Source organism: Ursus americanus, chromosome 1 (assembly GCF_024610735.1).
Source record: "Ursus americanus isolate L20-20 chromosome 1, mUrsAme1.1.p, whole genome shotgun sequence".
Lineage (NCBI taxonomy): Eukaryota > Metazoa > Chordata > Mammalia > Carnivora > Ursidae > Ursus > Ursus americanus.
The window spans coordinates 17816041-17840769 of NC_142127.1; the positions used below are offsets into that span (position 1 = coordinate 17816041).

General features: G+C 35.6%; 1 protein-coding gene and 1 pseudogene across 4 annotated transcripts in view; both read right to left on the reverse strand.

Moving 5' to 3' along the window:
- The window catches only part of ZRANB3 (zinc finger RANBP2-type containing 3), a 302647-nt gene that overhangs the window by 121195 nt on the left and 156723 nt on the right, over nucleotides 1–24729 (reverse strand). For 3 of the 4 annotated variants that reach the window (XM_045782977.2, XM_045782969.2, XM_087858142.1), the window contains exons 4-6: nucleotides 19408–19586; nucleotides 5274–5505; nucleotides 1896–1981 (exon numbers count right to left, since the gene is read on the reverse strand). In XM_045782977.2, the coding sequence (XP_045638933.2) occupies nucleotides 1896–1981; nucleotides 5274–5505; nucleotides 19408–19586 (497 nt within the window). Of the gene's footprint in view, nucleotides 1–873; nucleotides 946–1895; nucleotides 1982–5273; nucleotides 5506–19407; nucleotides 19587–24729 lie in introns of those variants that run through there. The other variant, XM_087858165.1, reaches the window with a different exon arrangement.
- LOC148110716 (small ribosomal subunit protein eS26 pseudogene) lies at nucleotides 6399–18649 on the reverse strand (annotated as a pseudogene).

Genomic DNA, 24729 nt, shown 5'->3' on the forward strand with positions numbered 1-24729 from the left:
CTTTAGTAGGAAGAAGGGCAAAGAACATAAACAGACAATAAGCAGGAAAAAAGTATAAATGTCTCTTACATGTTTGAAAAAATGCTCAGCTGCATTTAATAACATAAAAAGGCAATAGTCAGAAGACATTGGCAAGATAAAATAATTTATATTTGAACAGGTTGGGAAAGTGTGGGGAAAAACAATCTTACTGCTGCTGGGAATATAAATTAGTATAATGTTGGTGGATGCAGCAGTTTGCAACAATCTTAAAAATATAAAAATACACATGTCCTTTTGTAACAGCAATTCCAATTCTTTGAGTTTATCCTACAGATTTAGTACTGTGTGTGTGACATGAAATATTAAAATAGCTCATAATTATTGAGTGCTCACTATGTGCCACTGACTCTTCGAGGCCTTTATAAATATTAGCTAATGTAAGTCTCCTAATAACTCTCTGACATAGGAATAATTTTCTCTTTTTACAGCTGAAGACACTAAGGTATGGGGAGGTAAAGTTATTTTCATAAAATGAAATGTGGTAAGTACTGGATATGAATATAAAAGACAGGTGGTCTATCTAGTTTTGCATGCTTTTTGCCAATATAATGTACTGCTTCTCAAAATGTGCAAGGATATTCATTGCGGTATTGTATGCAACAGCTATGTACCACAAACAAGACGTCTATTAGTAGTAGACTAAATAAATTATAGTGCATGCAAACAGTGGAATATACTCAGCATTTAAAAATAAAAACATGTCAAAGCTCTTTTAGGAAAAGATATGGAAGGATCTCTAATACATATTAGGTGAAGAGAGCAAACCGCAGAACAATGTGTGCCTTTTATTATTATATATGTAGAAATAAAATGAAACAATTTTATACATACATAATCACATATGCTCTTTCATGCATGGAATATCTCCAGAAGGATACACAATAAATTGCCAACACTGGTTACCTGGGAAGGGAAATGGCTGTCTGAGAGACATGAGAGGGATGGGAACTTACTTTTCAATTCTGAACATTGTGCACATTTATCCAGTCAATACAAATAAATAATTTCAAAAATAAAATGGAAGGTAAAAAATTGAAGAAAAAAATGCCATTATCTACTTTTTTTTTTTTTTTTTTAAAGATTTTATTTATTTATTTGACAGAGATAGAGACAGCCAGCGAGAGAGGGAACACAAGCAGGGGGAGTGGGAGAGGAAGAAGCAGGCTCCCAGCAGAGGAGCCTGATGTGGGGCTCGATCCCATAACGCCGGGATCACGCCCTGAGCCGAAGGCAGGCGCTTAACCGCTGTGCCACCCAGGCGCCCCTACTTTTTTTTTTTTTAAAGATTTTATTTATTTATTTGACAGAGAGAGAGACAGTGAGAGAGGGAACACAAGCAGAGGGAGTGGGAGAGGGAGAAGTAGGCATCCCGTTGAGCAGGGAGCCTGATGTGGGGCTCGATCCCAGGACCATGGGATGATGACCTGAGCCGAAGGCAGACGCTTAACGACTGAGCCACCCAGGCACCCCATCTACTTCTTTTATTTATTTTATGTATAGGTCTTTCACACAATATTTAATTTTTTTAATTTTAAAAAAAGATTTATTTATTTGAGAGGGAGAGAGAGAGAGAGAGAGCACGAGTCCAGGGGGAGGGGCACAGGGAGAGGGAGATGAAGACTCCCTACTGAGCAGGGAGCCTGATGTGGGGCTCGATCCCAGGATTCTGAGATCATGACCTGAGCGAAATTAACTGCCTGAGCCACCCAGGCGCCCCACAAGATTTTACTTGAAGAAATTATTCCATAGCTACCACAAGTTTGAAAAGCACTGCAACAAAGAATGACTAATAAAACCTTAATATTCACAGTAAATATGCGAGAATTAAAATTTATAAAAGTAGTTTGTCATACCTGATATGTGCATTACAGTATCTTTTGGCATACTCAGTCCATGTTCCAAATTTTTGTGGATAAAGAGCTTCAATCTGCATGAAAAGCTGTAACAATACAAGTGTTCTCAATATGTTGCAATATTTTCAAGTAAATACTATTATGATAAATCTAGCTTAAAAATAGCAAAGAGTAAAGAAGAAAATCCACCTCTTCTTTCTCAAATCTCCTCCTTTTCTTCCATCCACCCATCTCTGCCATCCTATTCTTCAGTGAATACTGCTATACTTTTCCCTAATATACATTTATATATTTGTGTGCCTACATAGGGATATGTATATATTCTTTTATTCACATGAAGATGATATTATACATATAAAACTCAGATTCTGTCCCCTAAAACATGTCTTAGATATCATTAGAGTACGTACACATCTATTTTTACTTAGTTTTAAAAATTATCTAAGCAAAGGTATAACTCTAATAAAGCACCATTTAAAGGCTCATAACACCCATTATTATGTAGAAGTACTGTGAAATATTTAAACAATCTCCTGATCATGGATATATAGGCTGTTTCTAGCTTTTATACAATTATAAAAGTTAATAACTTCAGGTAAGTCTATGTGTGTGTATGGGTGCATATATATATGTAGGTGTAGGTATATGTATCTATGGCTCACCTATCAATCATTTATCTATTTATCCATTCAACCACCCACCCACCCACTCGCCAATCTGTATTTCCATTAGATGAGTCCATAGATAGATTTTTAGAAACAAAATAGGTGGGTTTAAGATATATGCTTTTTGAAGTTTGATGGATGTTACTCTGTTTCACTATAAAAAGCAGGTCCCATCAAAAGTATCATGACATCTTTTCATTTTTATAACTTTGATAGGCTGCCCACAGTAGTGTCTCACTGTTATTTTAGGATACTTTTTAAAAGAGCTGCTTCAGTGAGAAATAATTCATATAACACTTTCATTATTCACACTTTTAAAGTGTACAATTCAGTGGGTCTTAGTATATTCACAGTGCCTCAATCACCACTATCTAATTCTTAAGTATTTTTATCACTACAGACAAGAACCCCATACCCACTACTAGTCATTTCGCATTCTCTCTCTCCCTCAATCCTGGCAATCACTGATTGCCTATTTCCATTGATTCTTATTTCCATTACTTCGCTTTTCCGGATATTTCACATAAACAGACTCAAACAATATGTAGCCTCTGTGTCTGACTTCATTCACTTAGCATAATGCTTTCAAGGTACACCCATGTTGTAGAAAGTATCGATACTTCATTCCTTTTTATGGCTGCATTTTCATTATCCATTCATCAGTTATGGACACTGGCTTCTTACTACTTTTTGGATATTATAAAATAATGCTATTATGAACATGTGTATACAGTTTTTTAACGAACATGTTTTCAGTTTTTTGTGTATAAACTTAAAAATGGAATTGCTACATTTTATGGTAACTGTATTTTTAACTTGCTAAGTAATTGCCAGTGTGTTTTCCAAGAAGTGAAATTTATAGCTGTATATGTCTCTATTAAAAAAAAAAAAGGTCTCGAATCAATAATCTAACTTCCTACCTTCAGACATTGGGAAAGAAAAGAGTATACAAAACACAAAACAGAGGAATAACATAATGAAGACTAGAATGGAAATAAACAACATAGAGAATGGAAAAATAACAGAAAAAATAATCAATGAAACCAAATATTGGTTTTGGAAAGAAAAAGAAAAATTGACAAAATTTTAGCTTAGGATAACCAAATTAAAAAAAGAGGGAGAAAAGACTCAAGTTACTAAAATCCAAAATAAAAGAGGAGATATTACTATCAACCTCATAGAAACACAAAGGATTATAAGGGAGTATTATGAACAACTGTATGCTAATAACGTAGATACCTTAGATAAAATGGAAAAGTTCCTACAAAGACACAAAGTATCAAACTGACTCAAGAAGGAATACACAATCTGAATAGACATATATAGTCAGTGAAGAGACTGAATGATTAATTTAAAAACTATCCACAAAGAAAAACTCAGGCCCAGACGGCTTCTCCACAAAATTCTACCAAATATTTAAAAAAGAAGTAATACCAATGTTTCACAAACTCCTCTTAAAAACAGAAAAGGAGAGAATACTTCCCACCTCATTCTGTGAAACCAGTATTGCTTTAATACCAAAACCAAAGACATAACAATAAAACTACATATCACTATTTCTTGTGAATATACACACAAAAATGAACAACAAAATAGAGCAAGCTGAATTCAGCAACAAATAAAAAGGATGACATACAGTCAAGAGAGATTTATCATGGACTGTAAGGTTGGTTTAACATCTGAAAATCAATTAACATAATACACCCTATCAATAGCTATTTCCCACACTTGGCTTACTAATCAATAATAAAAATGGCTACTGTATGTTGAGTGCTTACCATGTGCCAGGGCACATACCAAGAAACTTTCAAACTAATATTTCCTTTAATTCTTAAGATCCTACAAGACAAAAAGTACATTTTTTTCTATGACTCAGTGTTCATTAATGGAAAGGGCTTCTACTAGGTTACAATGACCCTTACAGACTCATAAGAATTTCATTCATCATTTCTTCTTCCCAACCCTTTAACTATGCCATACTCTACACAGCTCTTAGAGGGATAAGGCTAAATGGGGGTATCAAACAAATGCCTTATTTCTCCATCTAAGTAATTACTCTACCTGATCTGAACGTAAGTTCAGATACATATACCTTCCCAAACACTGATTTTTTTTAAGATTTATTTATTTATTTATTTATTTATTTATTTATTTATTTATTTAATAGGGTGCGAGTAGAGATAGGGGCAGAGGGAGAGGGAGAGAGGGAGAATCTTGAGCAGACTCTGTGCTCAGCATGGAGCCCTAAGTGGGGCTCACCTCACGACTCCGAAATCATATGAGCCAAAACCAAAAGTTCGACACTCAACTGACTGAGCCACCCAGGCTCCCCCCAAATATGTATATTGAAGTAAAAGAGAAACAGAAAGAAGTTCTGTAATCAATTCAAAAGATACAAAATAGATTAAAGTCCAATCCCAAGGAGCTTATAATATCAAACAAACTGGAAAAATGAAGACTAAGACCATCTAAGAATCACAAGCACAAATGTGATGAATACTACAAATGTATATTAAATATGAAAATCTTATACTGAATGTAAAAACGATTTTTTAATATACATGTACAGGCACAGGTTAAGGTTCATATGTAAACAGAGAAAACAGTCATAGTAAAAGATATATTTAATTATTAATAGCCATCTAGAAATTCCCAATAATTTTTTTTGGTGAAAGATTTTTTTTTTTAAATCAAAATTTAAGGATTTTAATACCTCTTCAGGCCTTCCCAAAGCTGGAGTTCCTGTAAGAAGAATGGCTCGTTTGGCTTTCTGTACTATTGGCAATAAAATCGTGCTGCGGGTTGCATTCCTGGACTTCATGTAGTGTGATTCATCCACTATAACTACTTTGAATTTCTGATTATTCAATGCATCTATCAAAGTCTCTGCATCTTTGGTTAAAAGACCATAACCCAGAACTGTCACTTTGCTGGTCGATATTCTCCTAGAAAAGAAAAAATCCATTAATTTGAAAATATTTCAGTAACCAAGTCAATCATAAACAACACAACTCTTTGGGAGAAGGAAAATAAAATAAGGGGAAAAATAAAAGGGATGGTATTACACTGCTAAAACTCAATTTCTCTTAAGATTTTATAGTTTTCAGGTATGATTACCAGAATCCAAAATTTAAAGTTTTGGTTAACCAAAACCAAATATTTGGTTAAATGGTCTTTGGAAGAGTTTGACATCCACCAAGCCACAATTTACCAGGATAAGGACATTACTCTTTAATAATATTTCTTTCCAGGCATCTAGAATCACGGATAAAGTGGATGCTCAAATATTAGTTGACTATTCATTAAAGCCTTCCCTCAAAGAGGATAGCAGTATTTTTTTCTTTTTTTTAAGATTTTATTTATTTATTTGACAGAGAGAGAGACAGCCAGCAAGAGAGGGAACACAAACAGGGGAGTGGGAGAGGAAGAAGCAGGCTCCCAGCAGAGCAGGGAACCCGATATGGGGCTCAATCCCAGGATCCTGGGATCACACCCTGGCCGAAGGCAGATGCTTAAAGACTGAGCCACCCAGGTGCCCCCATATTTTCTTTTTCTTTTCTTTCTTTCTTTTTTTTAATAATAATTTTTTATTATATTATGTTAGTCACCATTCAGTACATCTTTAGTTTTTTGATGTAGTGTTCCATGATTCATTATTTGCATATAACACCCAGTGCTCCATGCAATATATGCCCTCCTTAATACCCATCACCTGCCTATCCCAATCCCCCCTCCCCCCCCTCCCCCCGAAGCCCTCAGTTTGTTTCCCAGAGTCCATAGTCTCTCATGGTTCATTCCCCCTTCTGTTTACCCGCCCCCCCCCTTCATTCTTCCCTTCCTTCTCCTACCGATCTTCCTGCTATACAGCAGTATTTTTCAAGCCAGGTGCTATTGGAATTTTGAAGACAATACTTAGCATTGCAGGGCTGTCCAGTGCACTGCAAGGCATTTCATATTCCTGGACTGTCACATTAAAGGCCACCAGAATGCTTGAAATTGTGACAACAAAAATTCACTGGCTGAGGGGTGAACTGAAGCATGGGAAAGAGGAGAGGAGGATACAACTTAATGCAGACAAACACTGGTCTAAAGACACTGTTCATATTTTGAACTACCTAATTATTCAGACATCTATAGTATTCTTTACCATACTTGTAATGAAATTATTCATATACATATTTATCTCCCTTGCTACCTCATAAAACTGATAAGGACAAAGAATGTGTCTTACTCATCTTTGTATATACAGTGCTAGGCTCCTAATCAGTTTGTAGAATGAAATAAATGGATGAATAAATGTATTAACAATAAAACACATTAATTACTTTTGCATTTTCTGTATCACCAGTAAAAATATACAGGATAGAGTCAATCTTCTGCAGTTCTCTACCCTTTAAGAGAAATGGCAGAACTCCTAAAAAGCACAACACAATTGCATTTAAAAAATTTTTTAAATTTATTTATATTTAAAATTTTAATTTCAGTGTAGTTAACATACAGTGTTGTATTAGTTTCAGGTATACAATATAGTGATTCAACAATTCCATATATCACTCAGTAATCATCAAGGTAAGTGTACCCTTAATTCCTTTCCCCTATCTCATTCATCCACCCCAACTACCTCCCCTCTGATAAGCATCTGTTTGTCTCTACAGGTAAGTCTGTTTCTTTGTTTGTCTCTTTTTTTTCTCCTTGTTCGTTTGTTTCTTAAATACCACATAAAGTGAGATCATATGACATCTGTCTTTCTCCAATTGACTTATTTCGCTTAGTATTATACTCTATAACACTGCAGGTTGGTGTAAATGGCAAGATTTCATTCTTTTTTATGGCTGAATAATATCCCATTATATATATATATATAAATATATATATGTATATACCACATCTTCATCTATTCATCCACCAATGGACACTTGGGCTGATTCCATAATTTGGGTATTGTAAATAATGTTGCAATAAACATAGGAGTGCATATGTACCTTGGAATTAGTGTTTTCATATTCTTAGGGGAAATACCCAGTATGATCATATGGTAGTTCTTTTTTTTTTTTTTTAAATTCAACTTAGTTAACCTATAATATAGTATTGGTTTCAGGAACAGAATTTATTGATTCATAACTTACATACAATACCCACGGCTCATCACAACTAGTGCCCTCTTTAATGCCTATCACCCATTTAGCACATCCTCCCAGCAACCTCCCTTCCCTCAATCCTCAACCCTCAGTTTCTTCTCTATAGTTAAGGGTCTCTTATGGTTTGCTCCCGATTATCATACAGTATTTTTCTTTCTCTGACCAACTTATTTCGCTTACCATAATACATTCTACTTCCATCATATTGTTGCAAACGGAAAGATTTTATTCTTTTAGATTGCCGAGTAATATCCCATTTGTTTATATATACCACATCCTCTTTATCCATTCATCAGTCAATGGACATTTGGGCTCTTTCCATAATTTGGCTATTCTTGATAGTGCTATTTTAAAGTTGGAGTGCATGTGCCCCTTTCAACCAGCATTTTTGTATCCTTTGGATAAATCCCTAGTAGTGCAAATGCTGGGTTGTAGGTAGTTCTGTTAACTTTTTGAGGAACCTCCATACTGTTTTCGCAGAGTGGCTGCACCAGTTTTCATTCCCACCAACAGTGCAAAAGGGTTCCCCTTTCTCTGCATCCTCACCAACGTCTGTTGATTCCTGAGTTGTTCATTTAAGCCATTCTGACAGGTGTGAGGTGGTGTCTCATTGTGGTTTTGATTTGTATTTCCCTGATGCTGAGTGATGTTGAGCATTTTTTCATGGGTCTATTAGCCATCTGGATGTCTTTGGAAAAGTGTCTATTCATATCTTCTGCCCAATTCTTAACCAGTTCTTAACTGCCCATTATTTGTTTTTTGGGTATTGAATTTAATAAGTTCTTTACAGATTTTGAATACTACCCCTCAATCTGATATGTCATTTGCAAATATCTTTTTCCATTCCATCAGTGACCTTTTATTTTTGTTGTTTCCTTTGCTGTACAGAACCTTTTATTTTGGGGTGCTGGGGTGGTTCAGTTGGTTAAATGTCTGACTCTTGGTTTTGGCTCAGATCATGATCTCAGGGTCTCACAACCATGAGATTATGATCTGAGTTCCAGGACGGACCCTGAGCTCAGTAGGAAGTCTGCTTGAGATTCTCTTGCTCCCTCTTCCTCTGTTCCTCAAGACCACCACCCACCACACGTTCTGTCTCCCTCTCTCTCTAAAATAATAAATAAATCTTTAAAAAAAGAAGTTTTATCTTGATAATGTCCCAATAGTTCATTTTTCGTTGTGTTTCCATTGCTTCTGAAGACGTATCTTATAGAAGTTGCTGCGGCTGAGGTCAAAGAGGTGGCTGCCTGTTTTCTCCTCTAGGGTATTAATGGTTTCCTGTCTTACACTTAGGACTTTCATCCATTTTGAATTTATTTTTGTGTATGGTGTAAGAAAATGGTCCAGTTTCATTCTTCTGCCCGTTGCTGTTCAGTTTTCCCAACACTATTTGCTGAAGAGACTATATTTTTTCCATTGGATATTCTTTCCTGCTTTGTCAAAGATTAGCTGACCATACAGTTGTGGGTCCATTTCTGGGTTTTCTATTCTGTTCCATTGATCTATGTGTCTGTTTTGTGTCAGTACCATACTGTCTTGATGGACTACAGCTTTGCAATATAGCTTGAAGTTCAGAATTGTGATGCCTCCTGCTTTGCTTCTCTTTTTCAACATTCCTCTGGCTATTCAGGATCTTTTCTGGTTCCACACAAATTTTAAACTGTTTGTTCTAGCTCTGTGAAAAATGCTGGTATTATTTTGATAGAAACTGCACTGAATGTGTAGATTGTTTTGGGTAGTATAACCATTTTAACAATATTTGTTCTTCCAATCCATGAACATGAAATGTTTTTCCACTTCTTCATGTCTTCTTCAATTTCTTTCATAAGTGTTCTATAGTTTTCAGCATACACTTTTTTTTAAAAGATTTTATTTATTTATTTGACAGAGAGAGAGACAGCCAGTGAGAGAAGGAACACAGGCAGGGGGAGTGGGAGAGGAAGAAGCAGGCTCCTAGTGGAGGAGCCCGATGTGGGGCTCAATCCCAGGACTCCGGGACCACGCCCTGAGCCGAAGGCAGACGCTTAATGACTGAGCCACCAGGCGCCCCTTCAGCATACACTTCTTTAACCTCTTTGGTTAGATTGCTTCTAGGTATCTTATGGTTATTGCTGCAATTGCAAATGGGATCGATTCCTTGATTTCTTTTTTTGCTGCTTCATTATTAGTGTATGAAAATGCAACAGATTTCTATATATTGATTTTATATCCTGTGAGTTTGCTGAATTAATGTATTAGTATTTGCAATTTTTTGGTGACTCTTTTGGATTTTCTACATAGAGTATCATGTCATCCATAAATAGTAAGAGAATGAAGACTTCCTTGCCAATTTGGATGCCTTTTATTTCTTTTTGTTGTCTGATTGCTGAGGCTAGGACTTCCAGTACTAAACTGAACAACAGTGGTGAGAGTAGATATCTCTTAGGTGTTCCTGACTTTAGGGGTAAAGCTCACAGTTTTTCCCATTGAGGATGACATTACCTGTGGGTCTTTTGTATATGGCCTTTATGATACTGAGGTATGTTCCTTCTATCCCTACTCTCTTGAGGGTTTTTATCAAGAAATGATGTTGTATATTGTTGAATACTTTTTCTGCTCTTTTGAGAGGACATACAGTACTTATTCTTTATTAATATAATCACATTGATTGATTTATGGATATTGAACCACCCCTGCAGCCCAGAAATAAATCACACTTGATTATGGTGAATAAACATTTTAACGTACTGTTGTATTCCAACAGCGCGTATCTTGTTGAGAATTTTTGCATCCATCCTTATTAGGGACACTGGTCTGTAATTCTCCTTTTTAGTGAGGTCTTTGTCTTGTTTTGAGATCAAGGTGATACTGGCCTCATTTAATGAATCTGGAAGCTTTCCCTCCATTTCTATTTTTTGGAACAGCTTCAGAAAAATAGGAATTAATTCTTTAAATGTTCAATAGAATTCCCTAGGGAAGCCATCCAACCCTGGACTCTTGTTCGTTGGGAGATTTTTGATTACTAATTCAATTTCTTTCCTGGTTATAGGTCTGTTCAAATTTTCTATTTCTTCCTGTTTCAGTTTTGGTAGTTTACATGTTTCTAGGAATGTGTCCATTTCTTGAGGATTGTTCAATTTTTTGGCATATAATTGTTCATAATATTCTTTTATAATTGTTTATGTTTCTGAGGTTTGGTTGTGATCTCTCCTCTTTCATTAGTGTTTTTATTTATTTGGGTCCTTTCTCTTTTTTGATAAATCTGGGTAGGTGTTTCTCAATTTTGTTAATTCTTTCAAAGAACCAGCTTCTAGTTTCACTGATCTGTTCTACTGGTTTTTTAAAAATTTCTGAATCATTTGTTTATGTTCTAATCTTAATTATTTCCCTTCATCTGTTGGTTTTAGGCATTATTTGCTGCTCTTTTTCCAACTCCTTTAGGTGTAAGATTAGGCTGTGTATTTTAGGCTTTTCTTGCTTCTTGAGGAAGATCTGTATTGCTATAGACTTCCCTCATAGGACCACCTTTGCTGGATCCCAAAGGTTTTGGACTGTGGTGTTTTCATTTTCATTTGCTTCCATTTATTTTTTTAATTTCTTCTTTAATTTCCTGCTTAACCCATTCATTCTTTAGTAGGATGTTCTTTAACCTTCATGTATTTGTGGTCTTCCCAAACTTTTTTTGTGGTTGATAACATTCATAGCATTGTGAACTGAAATATGCATCGTATGATCTCAGTTTTGTTGTACCTGTTAAAGCCTGAGTTGTGACCCAGTATGTGATCTATTCTGGAGGATGTTCCACGTTCACTCAAAAAGAATGTGTATTCTGCTGCTTTAAAATGAAATGCTCTAAATATGTCTGTTAAGTCCATGTGGCGCAGTGTGTCATTCAAAGACTTTGTTTACTTGTTGATCTTCTGTTTAGATGATCTGTCTGTTGGTGTGAGTGGGGTGTTAAAGTACCCTATTATTATTGTATTATCAATGAGTTTCTTCAAGTTTGTTGTTAATCGATTTATATAATTGGCTGCTCCCAATTTGGGAGCAAAAATATTTACAATTGTTAGATCTTCTTGTTGGATAGGCCCCTTTATTATGATATAGTATCTTTTTCATCTCTTGTTACAGTCAAGGGTTTAAAATCTAGTTTGTCTAATATAAGTATGGCTACTCCAGCTTTCTTTTTTTTTCCACATTTTTTAAATATAATATGTGAGTCACCATACAGTACCTCATTAATTTTTGATGTAGTGTTTCATGATTCATTGTTTGCGTATAATAGCCAGTGCTCCATGCATTTGATGTCTATTAGTATGATAGATGGTTCTCCATCCCCTCACTTTTCATCTGGAGGTCTATGGGTCTAAAATGAGCCTCTTGTAAGGAGCATATCAATAGGTCTTTTTTTTTTTTTTTTTTTTTACCACTTTGATACCCTATGTCTTTTGATTGGAGCACTGAGTCCATTTTCAGAGTAGTTATTGAGAGATAGGAATTTAGTGCCATCATATTACCAGTAAAGTTGCTGTTCTTGTGGATTGTCTCTGCTCCTTTCTAGTCTTTACTGCTTTTGGTCTCTCTTTCCTGCTCAAAGGGTCCCCTTTAGTATTTCTTGCAGAGCTGGTTTAGTGTTCACGAACTCCTTTAGTTTTTGCTTGTCTTGGAAACTCTATCTCCTTATACTCTGAATGACAGCCTTGGTCAATAAAGTATTCTCATCTGCATATTTTTCCGATTTAGCAATTTGAATATATCATGACACTCCTTTCTGGCCTGCCAAATTTCTGTGGACAGGTCTGCTGCTACTATCCTTGTAGGTTAAGGACCTTTTGTCCCCAGCTGCTTTCAGAATTCTCTCTTCATATTTGTATTTTGCAAGTTCCACTATGATATATCTTGGTGTTGACCTGTTTTTATTAAGTTTGAGGGGAGCTCTCTGTGCCTCTTAGACTTGAATGCCTGTTTCCTTTCCCAATTAGGGAAGTTCTCAGCTGTAATTTGTTCAAATAAATCTTCTGCCCCTTTTTCCTGCTCTTCTTCTGGGACTCCTATGATACAGATATTATTGTGCTTTGTGGAGTCATTAAGTTCTCTAAGTCTCAATTCATAACCTAATAGTTTTATTTTCCTCTCTTTCATTATTTTCCATAATTCCATAATATCACCCATTCGACCCTCTGCTTCTTCCATCCTCATTTTGATTACATCTAGTTGGTTTTGAATCTCAGTTATGGGGTTTTTTATTTCGGCCTGACTAGTTTTTAGGTGTTTTATCTCTACAGCCAGGGTTTTTTTGGTGTCTTCTATGTTACTTTCATGCCCAGCTAGTTTTCTTATCACTGTTCTAAATTCTCATTCACAGGGGCGCCTGGGTGGCGCAGTCGTTAAGCGTCTGCCTTTGGCTCAAGGTGTGATCCCGGTGTTATGGGATCGAGCCCCACATCAGGCTCCTCCGCTATGAGCCTGCTTCTTCCTCTTGCACTCCCCCTGCCTGTGTTCCCTCCCTATCTTTGTCAAATAAATAAATAAAATCTTAAAAAAAAAAAAAATTCTCATTCACATATATTGCTTATATCTGTTTTGATCAAATCTCTGCTTGTGATTTCTTTTTGATCTTTCTTTTGGGGAGAATTCCTCTATTGTGTCATCTAGGTGTCTGTGTTTTGCATATTATAGAAACTTATTATGTTTCCTGCTCCTGAGAGTAATACTGTATTAAGACGGGGTCATACCCAATGGAACAGAAAGAGACTCCAGAAATGGACAATCAACTCTATGGTCAACTAATCTGTGACAAATCAGGAAAAAACATCCAATGGAAAAAAGACAGTCTCTTCAACAAGTGGTGCTGGGAATATTGGACAGCTACATATAGAAAAATGAAATGACCATTCCCTTACACCATACACAAAGATAAACTGAAAATGGATGAAAGACCTCCATGTGAGACAGGAATCCATCAAAATCCTAGAGGAGAGCATAGGCAGTAACCTCTTCGACATTCACCACAGCAACTCGGGACTTCATCACAATAAAAAGCTTCTGCACAGCAAAGGAAACAGTCTTTTGTCCTTGGAGAGGCAAAATAACCTCTTCCAACGGTACTGTAGGAAGGGGAGTGATCTCTCCCAGTGAGACCCAGGGGATCCCCTCACTTTGGTGTCTTGTGTGAACCCTATGCACTGCTCTCTCTCCCACTCTCTCCCTCTCCCTGACTTAGCTCTGGAGAAAACGGCTCCCTCCCCTTTGTGGCACCTTGGCTTTTTTCTCCCCCAGTTCATGGCTTTGAACCTCACATCTGCCACATTCTCTCGCTCCAGTTGTGCAGACTGTTTTCTTAATCCTTAGATCAACTTCCTAGTTGTTCAAATGATCTGATGTTGATCTAGCTGCATTCAAGGAAGGAGGCAAGCTCAGCCTGCCCCTACTATTCCACCATCTTAACTCCACCCTCCCCCCATCAAATGGTATGAGGAACCTCCAAACTGTTTTCTACAGTGGCTTCACCAGTCTATTCCCACCAACAGTGCATGAGTGTTCCTTTTCCCTGACATCCTCACCAACACGTTGTTTCTTGAGCTTTCGAATTTAGTCATTCTGACAGTTGTGAGTTGATAGCTCATTGTGGTTTTAATTTGCATTTCCCTGATGATAGGTGATGTTGAGATTCTTTTCATGTGTCTGTCAAACATCTGGATGTCTTATTTGGAGAAATAGCTGTTCATATCTTCTGCCCATTTTTTCATTGGGTTGTTTGGTTTTGGGGTGTTGAGTTGTAGAAGTTCTTTATATGTTTTGGATTCTATCCCTTGATCACACAGGTCATTTGCAAATGTCTTCCCATTCAGTAGGCTGCCTTTAGATTTACTGATGGTTTCCTTAACTGTGCTGAAGCTTTTTATTTTGATGTAGTCCCAATAGTTTATTTTTGCTTTTGTTTCTGTTGCCTCAGGAGACATATCTAGAAAAAAGTTGCTACAGCTGATTCAGAGAAAATATTGCCTGTGCCCTATTGTAAGATTTTTATGGTTTCAGGTCTCACATTTGATCCTTAACTCATTTGGAGTTTATTTTTGTGTATGATATAAGAAAGTAGTCCAGTTTCAGGGTGCCTGGGTGGTTCAGTCAGTTAAGCATCTCCCTTTAGTGCAGGTCATAATCCTGGGGTCTTGGGATCGAGCCCCATATTGGGCTCCCTGCCCAGGGGGGAGCCTGCTTTCCCTCTGCCTTCTTCTCCCCCTGCTTATGCTCTCCTTCTCTCTCTCTGTCAAATAAATAAATAAAATCTTTAAAAAAATTTTTTAAGAAGAAGAAAGTAGTCCAGTTTCATTCTTTTGCATGTTGCTGTCCAGTTTTCTCAACATGATTTGTTGAAGAGACTGTCTTTTTCCCCATTGCATATTCTTGCCTCCTTTGTCAAAGACTAACTGACCATATAATTATGGGTTTATTTCTGGGTTTTCTATTCTGCTACACTGATTGTGTGTCACATTGATGTTTGTCAATTTTTGTGCCAGTACCATACTGTTTTGATTACTACAGCTTTGTATTATAACTTGAAGTCTGGAATTATGATGCCTCCAGTTCTGTTTTTTTCTTTTCAAGGTTGCTCTGGCCATTCAGGATCTTTTGTGGTTCCATATAAATTTTAGGATTGTTTATTCCAGTTCTGTTAAAAATGCGGTTAGTATTTTGATAGGGACTGCATTTATTGTGTATATTTGCTTTGGGTAGTAGAGACACTTTAACAATATTTGTTCTTCAAATCCCTAACCAGAGAATGTCTTTCCATTTCTTTGTGTTGTCCTCAATTTCTTTTATCATTGTTTTATAGTTTTCAGAGTACAGGTCTTTCAGCTCTTTGGTTAAATTTATTTCTAGGTATCTTACTATTTTTGGTGCAACTGTAAATGGGATTGTTTTCTTGATTTCTCTTTCTGCTGCTTCATTATTAACGCATAGACATGCAACAGATTTCTGTACATTTTGTATCTTGTGATATTACTGAATTCATTGATCAGTTCTAATAGTTTTACTGGAGTCTTTATAGTTTTATATATAGCATATCATGTCATCTGCAAATAGTGAAAGTTTTACTTCTTCCTTACTGATTTGGATGCCTTTTTCTTGTCTGATTGCTGTGGCTAGGACTTTCTGTACTTTGTTGAATAAAAACAGTGAGAATGAACATCCCTGTCTTGTTCCTGACCTTAGGGAAAAGCTCTCAGTTTTTCCCCATTAAGGATGATGTTAGCTGTGAGTTTTTATATAAAAACTTTATTATATGTTATGGTATGTTCTCTCTAAACCTACTTAGTTAGGGTTTTTATCAAGTATGAATCTTCTAGTTGTCAAATGCTTCTTCTGCATCTATTAAAATGATCATGTGGTTCTTATCTGTTCTCTTAGTGATGTGATATAATGTAACATGTTGATTGATTTATGAATACTAAACCATCCCTGAATCCTGGAAATAAATCTCAATAGATCCTGGTGAATGATTTTAAAAAAATATATTGTTGGATTTGGTTTGCTAATATTTTTTTGAGGATTTTTGCATCTATGTGCATAAGGGATATTGGCCTGTAGTTCTCCTTTTTGGTGGCCTTTTTTCTGGTCTTGGTATCACAGTAATGGTGACCTGATAAAATGATTTGGAATTTTTCCTTACTTTTCTGTTTTCTGGAACAGTTTGAGAAGAATAGGTATTAATACTTCTTTAAATATTTGGGAGGGGGCGTTTGGGTGGCTCAGTGGTTAAGTGTCCAACTCTTGATTTCAGCTTGGGTTGTGGTCTCAGGGTCATGGGATCAAGCCTCGTGTTGGGCTTCACACTGAGGGTCAAGCCTGCTTGGGATTCTTTCTCTCCCTCTCCATCTGCCCCTCTACCGCTCTGCCCCTGGTTTACATGCTCTCTCTCTCTCTCCCTCTAAAATGAGTAAATAAATCTAAAATAAATAAATAAATGAATGTTTGGTAGAATTCTCCTGTGAAGTAATCTGCTCCTGGACTTTTGCTTGAGTTTTTGGATACTGATTCAAATACGTTGCTGGTAACTGGCCCATTCAAATTTTCTATAATCTCTTAAAATCTTTTATATATCTGTAGTGTTGGTTGTTATTATTTCCTTTTTCATTTCTGATTGTTTTAATTTAAGACCTCTCTCTCTCTCTCTTTTTTAAATTAGTCTTTTGTTTGTTTGTTTTTAAAGTATTATCTCCATTTAATTTTTTTTTCCCAAAGAACAATTTTTTTTCAGTCTTGAAGGTCTTAGTTCCTCACATGGGCTTTGGTGGTGGTTGCACCCATGGGTCTGAATTGGGGTGGGGGTGGTGTTCAGTTCTGTGCTTCACAAGAGCAATTCCTGACTACCTTGCTGTGTATGGTACAACTCACACAGTAATATAGTTTCACATACAGCTTGGGAAGCACATAGGCATTGAAGATACTTGCTTTGGAATGTCTCTGACAGCGGTAGCCTCTACTATGTTTTGAGTAACGAACTTCTTAATGGCCTTGTGCTTGGGTACACAACAGGCATACTTGGTGCAGTGAAGAGCCTGCACGTGGCTGTGGCGTTTTGGGCACAACAATTATTCCTTCTTTTCTTGGTCATCTTGGAAGTGAGGACCCAAGAGAGGATGGATCACTGTGTTTTCATATGTATTTTTCTCTTAGTAATTTTTTATTTCTTCTTTGACTTCTTGGTTGATCCATTCATTATTTAGGAACCTGTTATTTAACCTCCATGTATTTGTGTTCTTTCCAGATTATTTGTTGTGGTTGATTTCTAGTTTCATAGTGTGGTCAGAAAAGAGGCATGGTATGATTTAGATTTTTTTGAATTTGTTGAGACTTGTTTTGTGGCCTAATATGGGATCTAGTCTGGAGAATGTTCCAAGTGTACTTGAAGAGAATGTATATTAAGCTGTTTTAGGATGGAATGTTCTGAGTGTATCTGTTAAATCCATCTGGTCCAGTGTGTCATTCAAAGCCACTGTATCCTTGTTCATCTTCTGTTTGGATGATCTGTTTATTGATGTAACTGAGGTGTTAAAGACCACTACTATTATTGTACTAATATCAAGTAGTTCCTTTATTTTTGTTAATAAATATTTCAAGTATTTGAGTGTTCCCATGTTGTGTGCATAATATTAATAATTGCATGTTTTTCTTAATGTTAACTACATTTTAAGCCCTGGGTAAAACTAGCTAATATAGAGACTTAAAATTTTCTTATTGTAGTCAAACACCAGAAAAGCTTTCAGAAGAAAAGTGTAGAGTGAATATTACTAACTTAGGTATACTGAACCACATACAGAAGACAGGGTTTGAACATCCACTGCGGAACAGTTCAGGCTAAGTGGCATATGCCAAAAAGAGTTACGTGTATTTTAGTGAATACATATTGCCAGATATTGGTATATATCTAAAACTGTTTCTTAAGCACTTGGAAGACACTGGTTAAGTTTTTCTTTCCCTAAGGTGACATCTTCCAGAAAAGTTATAATCTGGGTTGTAGTACTATCTAATAGATACCAAATGTTATCCAAATAAAAATATTCACCTCTATTTAATTGTAGAACAGTATTTCCTAAATAATAAGGAAAACTAGATGAACTATATAAAAGACTATAGAAGATATATATTTTAAGAAAATTAAATGTAAACTTTCAGATAAAATATAGCTAACAAAAAGTGGCTATAAAGGCCTCAGTCCATTTTACATTCTCTAAGTCTTATATTTTATGCAATTTTATTGGAGAACAGGAAATTTATAATTACTGCCAACATTTTATTTTGACCATGCAAATACTGTCCAAATTTCCTTAGGCCCGTAAAAATATATTTTATAGAATTTTAGTTCAAAAGTCAAAAGAGAAAAGGAACTACTTTGGCAGGACATTCACAAAGGCAAACATTATTTCTACAAATATTCTTTATGTTAACAATCCTACAGAATATAATACAATAAAATCATAATAAAAATGTAACTATTAACAGATTTATTTCAAATATATATATTGTCTTTTATTTGAGGCTCAGCAAGTGGTAATTCTGAAGTTCTGGAAACATGATAATTTGTATAATTCACCTATAAATGCAATGTAATAAATTACCAATATTCAAATAGATTGGTCTCTCCCAATGGCTAGAAAACAAATTTTAAAAACCCAGTAGCTATATTATGATTTATTTTTGAGGAGACACTTCAAATATTCACAAAGCAAGTATTTTCAATATAAAAAATATTAAAATTATAAATTAATGTAAGAAAATAGAACTGGTCAATACTAATTTTGAGTTATATATAAAACTTGCATACTAACCAACAAAGTGGAAAGCAAAATCTGCCATTGCTGCACAAAGTAAAAGCTCACGAGCTTCAAATTAATCATTGAAAAGTTGAGAAATTTAATTTTCAACCCCAAAATCATCAGTTTTAAGTATATTTAAAGTATATATAAAATAGATATATTACATAAATCCTCAAAAGTACACATATTTGTTTACTTTAAAAATATATCATAAAGGAATTTAACATAAAATATACTGTTGGGTTTTAGATAAGCAATTCATATTTAAAAATGTAAAATAAAATTCTCCACACTATTCTCTTAGTTTTAAATTATGACTTATAGATTACACTTTATTCCAAACCTCAGTATATACTAAATACATGCAAAGCTTTCTTTTCCCCCTTAATGATTAAAAAGTTGTTCTTACCCCACGTCAGTTTTATTCTGAATAACACTGATACCTTCTGGACCCAGCTCTGGGATCCATTTCTCTATTTCTTCTGTCCAAGGATATCTCAGAGATGAAGGGACCACTATTAAAAGAGGCCATTCCTCCTTATAGAAGTAAGCAATTGCAATTGCCTGGATTGTCTTTCCTAGGCCCATCTAAAATAAAAATAAATTAAAAATACATAAATACCTAAGTAGATAAATGCTGAAATATGTTGAAAGAAAATATTTATTAAATATTTACTTAAGAGTATTATCATCAAAATAATTTTCCAATGTAAAATCAATTGATTTACATAGTTAATAAAAAGCACAAGATTATGGTGACCTTTAAAATTCATTAAGCAAATTATGTTATTTTCTAACCATTTGTGACTGGACTTAGAGACAAAACAACCTGTTATTTAAAATATTAATTATACTGGACTCATATAACTTAATTTTATAAAGATGTATGTGACCATTTATAAGTTCTTCTCTTAAAACAAGGGTAAATGCCTTAACTATATATCACAATATCATGTTATTTAAAAGCTCGAATAAGCCCTAAATCATGCACATTTTATAAAAGTAAGCATAGAAAGGTTAAATTTTCTATTCAACTTAACAATTAACTGAATGCAAAACTAGTGTGAAAGTTCAGGTCTCTGGTGTTTTCCCACTTAATTGTTTTCATACTGATATCATAATGCCCCATTTCTAAGTGGTACCAGTTTAAAAGTAGTTACTAAATGAATGTTTTTAGTGATTTTGTTCCTAACAGCCAGAATATGAAGACAACCCAAATGTACTTCAACTGGTACATGGATAAAAACTGTGGTACACCCATGTAATAGAATACTATTTATCAATAAAAACGGAGCAAACTATTGCCATACACAACAACATGAGTGAGACCCAAATGCATTTTGCCAAATGAAAGAAGTCAAACTCAAAAGCCACATACCATATGATTCCATGTTTATGTCATACAGAAAACATATCAAAGTTGGGAAGTGGGAGGATGACAGCAGCATGAAGAAACTTTTGAGATGATAGGGCTGTTTTGTATTTTGATTGTGGTGACAATTACATGTCTGTACACATTTGTCAACTTATATAATTGTGCATTTAAAAAGGATGACTTTACCTAAGAGAGTGAAGTACACCTCAATAACACTGACTTTTTAAAAAAAAGTAGGTATGGGGGCGCCTGGGTGGCTCAGTCGTTAAGCGTCTGCCTTTGGCTCAGGGCGTGATCCCAGAGTCCTGGGATCGAGCCCCACATCAGGCTCCTCTACTGGGAGCCTGCTTCTTCCTCTCCCACTCCCCCTGCCTGTGTTCCCTCTCTCGCTGGCTGTCTCTCTCTCTGTAAAATAAATAAAAAATAAATAAAAATCTAAAAAAAAAAAAAAAAAAGTAGGTATGATTATGAACCGTAAAGGAAAGACTAAAAGATGCAAGTCCTCCTGACTTGATGTTTCCTAGAGAAAAAAGATATAGATACCTAAGACAGTTAATTTAAAATGAGTTTTCAATGCTGAGCAAAATTAAAGAGAAGACAAAAAGGAAGTCTGCGATTTTTATCAAGTCTCCACTAAGAAAATCTTGTGTTATGTATTTTTCGTTAAACGACTGCTATTAACAATGACAAAAGAAATCCTAGAATATTCAAGCAAGCTAACATTTATATCAATCACATTTAGAAAGAGAAAACTAGTGTGAATTACTTAGGAAGATGTTGTTTTGACTGAAATAAAAGACTGCCAGATGGAGACAAGGTAAATGAAATGTAGGAAGTGACTTTGTTTCTGACCGGTGTTCAGTAAGTACTCAGACATTTGAATCCAGGAGTGAATTAATGAATAAATAAAGATCAAGGTCATTAAATTCCGTGGGACAGGCAAAACCCAGGCAGAGAAAAAAACAGGAATACTGAAAAGATTTTAGTGCAATATTATCAGCTAGCATTTCAAAGTTCTGAAGCAAGTAACATTCAAAACTAGAGGCAAAGCAGGGGCGCCTGGGTGGCTGAGTTAGTTAAGCATCTGACTCTTGATTTCAGCTTAGGTCATGATTTCAGGGTTGTGAGAGTGAGCCCGAAGTTGGGCTCCATGCTGGGTGTGGAGCCTGCTTAATATCCTCTCTCTCCTTCTGTTCCTCCCCCGCCAAAAAAGAAAAAAAAAAAAAAATAGAGCCAAAGCTAAGTCTAAAACCTTTAATGTATACAAGTGTCCATCAGTGGTTGAACCGATAAAGAAGCCATGGTATTTATATAAAATGGAGTATTATTCGGCCTTGAGAAAAAAGGAAATCCTGCCATTTCCCACAACCTGGACGGAGTGCAAGGACATTATGCTAAGTGAAATTAGCCAGACAGAGAATGATAGATACTGCATGGGATCATTTATACATAGAATCTTTGGACAAAAAGGAAGAAAGCACCAAACTGACAGTAACAGAGACTAAAAAAGTGGTTGCAGGGGTAAGAGATAGGAAGAATAGGGAGAAGGTGGTAAAAGGGTACAAACTTTCAGCTATAAGATGAATAAGGTCTGAGGACCTGACGGAAAGCATTTTGACTATAGTTGATAACACAGTGCTGTATGATTGAGGTTTGGTGGGTTGGTGGAGCTAGGATGTTTTCAACAAAACAAAACAAAACAAAACGAAAAACCCAGAAAAGTATAGATATGTGAGGTGATTGATGTGTTAGATGTATAGGGGGAAACCGTTCACAATATATACATGGGTCAGGTCATCATGATGCATACTTCATAAGTCTTAAAATTTGCTTTTCTGCTATACCTCAATAAATCTAAAATTATTTTAAAAATACTGAATATGTAAGCTTTTAATATTGAAATAAGATCCATTTGCAGATAAAAATTGTTTCCTATCTAGGGTTTGAAGAATAAAATTCTGGTTGTTAGGCAGGGTTTGTTGACTGGGTAAGGGAACTTAGGAATATAGACATGCATACACACACAACCTAAATACTTAATTTCAAACTTAAATCATGTTACAGCCTAATATTCTATATCTCTTTCTAAGGAATAGCATGCAACAACAACCTTTAGGCCTACACAGCCAAATTGAAGATTTAGCTGACGGTAGTAGACCTAACCCTAAGAGAAATAAATAACTTTTACATAACTTAGTTTTATAAAACCAAACCTAAGAGCAATTATGCACAATATCTGGTATAATGACTGGTATATTTTCTTGTCCTCAAAAGCCCACCAATCCTCATAGCTGAATCCACTTAAAGTCACTAGATTCTGGGACTAATATGATTCCAAGGAAGCAGAAATGTACAAATTACAGATGCTTCCTGGCTTGGGGACACTGGTATTGCTTGCTTATACCAAACAACTATGACAAAGGAGCACAATTCCAGGAACTGAGCCATGGTCAATTCTGTGTGTGTAGACTATACACTGTGCCATAGCTATGGTTACCCGGCTTTGCTTCCTGCAGTGGGCTCATAGATCATTTTCTTAACTTCTGTTTCTCTGGAAATAGGGGTCTGCTTGCTACCCTAATTTTCTGGGAATTAGAAGTCTTTGTGCCTCAGATTCTATTACCAGATCCTCATCTTTTGCTTGCTGCTAAAGTTACTTGGTGCCTGTCTACCTAGAGTTTTGTGCACTTCATGTAGTGTGACTAAGTGTTCTCTGTGTTAACCTGCCAGGCACCTACTAATGAACCACTTAATTAAAATTTCTAATACTGTCTGCTACTGATATCAGGGACACAGGACTTCAAAAGGGATGTGTGGGAACAAAAACTGAAACAATAGGTAAGAAAAAAGTTGGGAAAAGAGAAGTTATGGATTGAGAAAAGAAGATAGAGGAACTGTCATAAATACAGGAAAGAATAAGAATAATCAAGATGTGCTGAAAAGCTAATCTCATGAGAAGTTTGAATTTATTTTTATCTTCTAGTTCCCTAATCCTGCTTTCTTATATATTTGCTATATTATACCAAATGAATAAGTTTTTAATCCCACATATGTCATTTTCAGCTCTAAAATGCACATCAGAATCTTTTAAAATATATTTTTAGATTCTTTTTAACAGATTAAATTCTCTATTGAAATTTTTTATCTATTCATTTCTGTTGTCCACCACTTCCTTGATGCTCTTGAATAAAAAAATCATTGTTATTTTAAAATCTCTTTCTGATAACACCAATATCTGATCACCTGTGGATTCTATTACCTAATTTTTCTTTTGGTACTGTTTCTCAGCATCCTTTATAATTTTAATTGTATTCCAGAAAATGATTGGTGAAGAAATTATATAAGCTTTGGATGATATCTTCCTCCAGAAGGAAATTAGGTTAAGTTTTCTTTTGGCACAAAAATTGAGTAACAGCAGATACCTCATTTCCTTTAAGTCTTGGTTTTAGGCTTTTTATGAGCAAGTTTATTTTAGATTTGCCCTTATTACTAGGGTTTGGTCTTTACTACTAGGGAATATACTTCTGGAGGTCACCACAAGCCCAGGCAGAGTATTTACCAAGATTCTTCTCCCTTGACAAGGCACAACTCTGATCTGTGTCCTCAGCACCACAATAATGCTAAAATCTCTGCCTTGTTCTTTCTCTTCCAACTATAAATTTCTGCTGGGCTTTTTGGAGTTCATCCTGTGTGTGTATACTTTTAAGACAGAGCCAATGATGTGAGGGTATTATCTATGCAGATTTCTTGGGTCTTTCTCTCAAGTTACCTTCTCTCTGGGATTCTTCTCTTCATTTCCCAATGGTATGGTGCACAGTTTGATAGCTAGACAGAGTGGTCTCTGATACAAACAGAGTGGTCTCTGATACAAACAGGTTTAAGCAGCCTGTTTCAAATATGTGCTGAAAAAACTGAAGATATAGTGATAGATCTAGGCAGCTGAAGAACAGAAAGTCAATTTGGGGAGCTATCAGTGTACTATTTCATTAAGTTTAGGAAATTCTATATATTTTTTATTGTTCCCAGCTATCTTATCACATGATTTCTTAATAACATAAAAAATCATGACTGCCTTTTAAGACCTAAACTATTAAATTTTTTTTAAAGATTTTATTTATTTATTCGACAGAGACAGAGACAGCCAGCGAGAGAGGGAACACAAGCAGGGGGAGTGGGAGAAGAAGAAGCAGGCTCATAGCAGAGGAGCCTGATGTGGGGCTCGATCCCGTAACGCCGGGATCATGCCCTGAGCCGAAGGCAGACGCCCAACCGCTGTGCCACCCAGGCGCCCCTAAACTATTAAATTTTTTAAAAGTAAGTATCAATTAAGAAACAAGGAGCCATTGTAAAAAGAAA